General features: G+C 38.0%; 1 protein-coding gene across 1 annotated transcript; it reads left to right on the forward strand.

The window, feature by feature from the left end:
• Positions 1-1039: 1039 nt before the first annotated feature.
• On the forward strand, positions 1040-4707 carry LOC108673691. Its single transcript, XM_018161551.2, has 5 exons — positions 1040-1106; positions 1257-1575; positions 1818-1994; positions 2317-2481; positions 4282-4707. Exons 2-5 carry the CDS (start codon positions 1272-1274, stop codon positions 4521-4523), a joined length of 888 nt encoding a protein of 295 aa, XP_018017040.1. The 5' UTR covers positions 1040-1106; positions 1257-1271; the 3' UTR covers positions 4524-4707.
• The last annotated feature ends 589 nt before the right edge of the window (positions 4708-5296 follow it).

Consider the following 5296-nt stretch of genomic DNA (forward strand, 5'->3'; position numbering starts at 1 on the left):
CAAATTGTAAGAATAGCATTTAATTTCATGTTTCTAAAAGAATTCTCATTCATTTACCGTATAAAACTGAATAAAAAAGCAAATTCCGAAGAGCGTCTTTAAAGCGTACAATAAATCTCAGAAGTGCTGATTGCCAATAAATGAAGTTTGATCACTTCGGGCCCTGTAAGCCATTAGCAGCGTAATGAGAAAAAGATTTCAGTCATCATCATCAATCAAGTTAACGATTCCGCTTTCTGGCAGAATTTTGACTGAACTAAAGCCTGACTTATGTCTTCAACACATGAAATGTGTCAATAATTTACATATATTTAGTGGAACAACTTACAAATTTGTTATTTGAAAGCCTTGTACTTCAATGAAATATTGCAGACGAGCTCTACTAATTGCGAAGTATGCGTTTTCGATTTCTGCTTTTAACGTTCATTGCAATGTCTATTAAATTCTTAATTTATTATTAGAATATATTAAAGCTCTTAATCAGTTCTTTCACAATTCATTTGGAAATTTTCACAAATTAATTGTTCTTATGCAGCTGAAAATAAAAATAGAAATGTTACAGATAACTCATCGTACGATAATAGCGAGAGCCATCTTGTTAGAGCAATAGATACTGACAAAGAGAGAGTGTACTTTAGGGTGTTTAATCATGAGCGATATTGTTGTGGATGCAACAACAACACACGGCAAGGTGCATATAAGTATTCATAAGATGAGAAAAAAAATACGTTTAATGGCACGTCACCCAAAAACGCATACACACCTGCGGAAGATTTGGAACTAAGCTCGATGGTATAGATTTTACGATCAAAAACGACTCAATCATCGTTAGCAATGATCGAATTAGGAATATAAGTTGATATTAAGCTGCTATGAGCAGCATGTTAGGAACGATCGCTTCCAAAACGATGGCAAACATTTGTAGTGTCGCCTTAATGTTCGCATATACATTAAACTCATGGAATGCACTCAAGCGAAAAAGGGCAAATTCGGGGTATTTCTAGAGGTGCTGCTGCGTATTTTCGTCACAATGCTGAGGCTCTCGACACGGGCGGCCTGAAGGAGACGAATGAAAAATACGAATTTAACTTCGTGCTTTTTTCGAGGTAATAGTATATGAAAGATATGTCCCTCACGGATATAATTCGTTGGATAATACTTATAATTATTGCTTAGTGATGAAAAAATAACGTTTAACTTCGTACAAATCACTAAATGAATCCATTTCACCGCGTGAACAATCGGCTTCTTCGCAGGCTTTTCAGGACAAAATGTGGTTGAAGGTTTTGACATTGGCGTGCGTCGTAAACACGTTGCTGCCGTCCATGGCAGTGAACTCATCATTGGTCGACAATTTGTGGAAGATTGTACCTGGCGATGTCTCATCCGCCCCGGCAACCGACAAACTTCAATTCACTTCGCCATCGCTTGTTGTCTGCGCTGCTCAGGCTACTGCTGCTCAAAGCAGCTTCTTCTGCCACGACAAAGTCACGTGCGTCATCATCACAAAGAGTATATTAACTGGATACCTCGGTGTTCCATCAGCTTCGCTGGAATGGAAGTGCTACTTAACAGGTAAATCTCGAAGAAGACAAAGACCAGACTTGTATTAAAATTAGATTTAACAGAGAAACCCGTGATTGTGCTACACAAGGCCTCAGTAATAGATGATTTTTCAAAATTTATTAAACAAATAGCTTGATTTTATGAATATATTTTGTAGATATAACCGCTCATTCTCTTTTATCTAAAAAGTAATTATTGTTAGTTGCATTGCTGTCAATGGAGTATACAGCACATTTTTTATGGCATCACAGGCCCGTGGTGCCGTCCCCCCTTCATGCAAGTACGGGACTTGGGCTGCCTTCAGTTCGACATCAACAATTTGATGAATTTCTCAGCTGCGAGGACCTCCTGCCCGCCCCCCGCCACCCTCTGGTACCCCAAGTCCGACCAACAGGCTGCAACCATCGCCGACTACCTCACCAACCAAAGTGAGTACTCAATGTGTTGTTTCGGTTTTAAGGCTTACTCATCGATCATTGAAAATAGTGAGTTTTGCATAGTTGTGAATAAAAATTCCTATTCCTTGATAATCATTCCTCGTTGTTTAGTTTCGCCTTCGGTCTGAAATCCGTGAACTTCACACCAAGTAAAACTGATGCATTGGTATGACGACAATTTCAATTTATCGTCGTTAAAGGGAAGCTGTAAAATTTCATCTTTTCATATCAATACGAAACTCCACAACAAAGTATTTTAGGAAATATTTTTCATCGAAACATACCACAAATCAGAGAAATTTTGAAATTTCAGGGTACCCTGCCCCCGCTGGAGGAGTGTGTGGATCTTCGGTCCCTCTGCCGGACGGTTACCCTGGTCCCTGCCGCCCTACTGGAACAGCCACCTGCTGCAACGCGACAGGTGTTTGTGGAGGTACCACCGCCGACTGCACCTGCCCTACGTGTATCAACTACAGGAGTAATTTCATTTTTTCTTCCTGAATATATATATAATAAATATATGTTACACGCAAAATTATTGGATTACAGTTTTCTTCATATCTCAAGTTGACGTGCAAGATAATATTTTACCTAATACTTGGTCACTTTATTGCAAATGATACTAGAAACATTGTATAGAATGGATATTGAAAAGTAAGCAGTGTTTAGATTTATTAAACAAAATAGAAAAATTAACCCAAGCATAAGTATTGGGTACATGTTCAAAAATGAACAAATACAACTTTTTTAAAAATACTAAAAATTCGCATTTCACTTTATACGTTCCACTAATCTCATATCGTTATCTAACTGGCCAATCACATCAGTTAGCCAGTTTGCCATTGTTTGCAAGATTTTGTGTTACGGTGAAGATATTTATCAGCTTCATCTTTAAAATTTAATTTAAAATGCCTAAAACTCGAGAGTTGGCGACAGATTTGCGTCAAAAGATCATCGATTGTCACAAGAAAGGGGAGGGGTGTCGAATAGTAGCCAAGGAGCTTGATCTTTCATCAAGAACAGTTGGAAATATCATCAGGAAGCTATCATCCTGATTATATCATCCGAGCATGCTGCTGCTAACCTTCCAAGACCTGGTCGTCCATGTAAAATAATAGACGATAATGATAAGTGGATTAGTAGACAGGTACAGAAGAACCCGTTTTTTTCTCGCGGTGAAATTAAAAGTGACCTAGAGGAACCTAGGATTGATGTAGAAAATTACACAAACAGCAGAGCTCTAAATCGTACTGGTCTTATGTCAAGATTCGATCAAATTCCTTTTGCAAAGTTCGATTTTTGGTTTGTCCGACCAGGATTTTGTCTGATTTCACAATTCTTTTGGTTTTTCAATTGTCGGTACTTCAACAGAGGAACCTTTCATGAGGATCTCGACATAAGACCAATACGATTTAAAGCTCTGCTGATAGTGTAATTTTCTACATCATTCCCAGCTTCCTCCAGGTCACTTTTATTCTTACCACTAGTAACAAACGGTTTCTTCTGTGCCTTTCTACTAATTCACCTTTCATTACCGTCTGTTAGTTTTCTTGGCCAATCAGGTCTTGGAAGGTTAGAAACAGCATGCTCGGATAAAACCATCAGGATGATAGCTTCCTGATGATATTTCCAATTGTACTTAATGATAGACCAAGCTCCTTGGATATTATTCGATATACCCCTTCCCTTTGTTGTAAAAATCGACGATCTTTTGCCGCAAATCTGTCGTCAATGCTCGAGTTTTAGCCATTTTAAATAAATTTTAAATACGAAGCTGATTAATATCTTCACTGTAACACAAAATCTTGTAAACAATGGCAAACTGATATGATTGGCCGTATAGATAACGATATGAGATTAATGGAACGTCTAAAATGAAATGCGAATTTTGAGTATTTTTAAAAAAGTTATTTCTGTTCATTTATGCACATGTATACCCAATACTTTTGCTTGGGTTAATTTTTCTATTTTGTTGAATAAAATCTTGACACTGCTTACTTTTCAATATCCTTTCTACATAATGTTTCTAGTATCATTAGCAATATACTGATCATATATTAGGTAAAATATCGCACTTTAAATTGAGATATAAAGAAAACTACAATGAATCCAATACTTTTGGGTGTGGTTTTGAACACAAACTGTCCATGATATTCAACATTTGAGTGTCAAGATCCGTCATCTGGCAACATGTGTGATAATTTGGATAACAATGAATTGCACTTATGACCAGTTATTCATTTGACAAAGGCTTTATTGGTAATGCCCTTTGTAACAGCTGTAGCCAAGGCCTTCTGGACGGGATTCCAAAGAAAAGCCGGCGTCTGGACGTACGACGACAACCGCACCGTCATGGACACTCTGGGCGTGGCTCCCTGGGGTCCCATTGACCCGAAAAATACTTACGACTGTGCCGCGATCTTCTTCGCTCCCGCATATAATACCTACTACCAGTATTCGGATGTGAACTGCACCGCTTCTAGTTATGCCAGCATCTGCCTGTGGCCAGAACTAGCCTGAGCAAATCTATCAGTCCTTGACACTGAGACATTCATTAACAGGGCCAAGAAGTCCTTCACCATTGCCTCTGAACGAGTGAATTTTGACCATTCTACGTCTCTCACCTTCTGCACCGATAATTTGAGAAAATTATAAAGATATTTATTTGAATTTTGTGCTTTATTTACTACTTTCAAATCTCACTATAGCTAGTTTTAAAGTATCAATTATATGTGTTCAAACAAGAAGTGACTTCGCAATAAACTCTCAATTGGACGATGTTGCGCACTCCTTAGACTATTGAAAATAGACTGAATTAATTTCGATTACCAGGATTGCAACGCACTCGAGACCGGCACATTTAAGTTCATAACTTCTATGTATTCTAGAATCTGGATGAACGGCGTACACAACTGCTATTGATTTTGGTTCTCGTTTTTGGCAAGATTAGAAACAATGTGCATAAGATTTGAAACAATGTGCATATTTCATGCAGTTAAGTAATTGGATAATCGCCTTGTTGTGCCGTTTACCGGGCCAAGTATTATTCACAATAATCAGATCTCGGCGCCATCACTGCGAGCGTCATCGGGCAGTTCTAAATCTAGTAAATTATTTCTAAATCAAGTTCCAGATTCATGATTGCAAGGTCGCATACGTCTAACTTGTCACTCCTCCATCTTGACCCACGAACTCAATTTTTTTCGAGACTTTTTTATCCCAATTCCAAGTGATTGATTTATTAATAAGGGATGAATTTATAAATTCTGAATTATGGAGAGTTTTCTATGCAA

Source organism: Hyalella azteca, unplaced genomic scaffold, assembly GCF_000764305.2.
Source record: "Hyalella azteca isolate HAZT.00-mixed unplaced genomic scaffold, Hazt_2.0.2 contig385, whole genome shotgun sequence".
In the NCBI taxonomy this organism is placed as follows: domain Eukaryota; kingdom Metazoa; phylum Arthropoda; class Malacostraca; order Amphipoda; family Hyalellidae; genus Hyalella; species Hyalella azteca.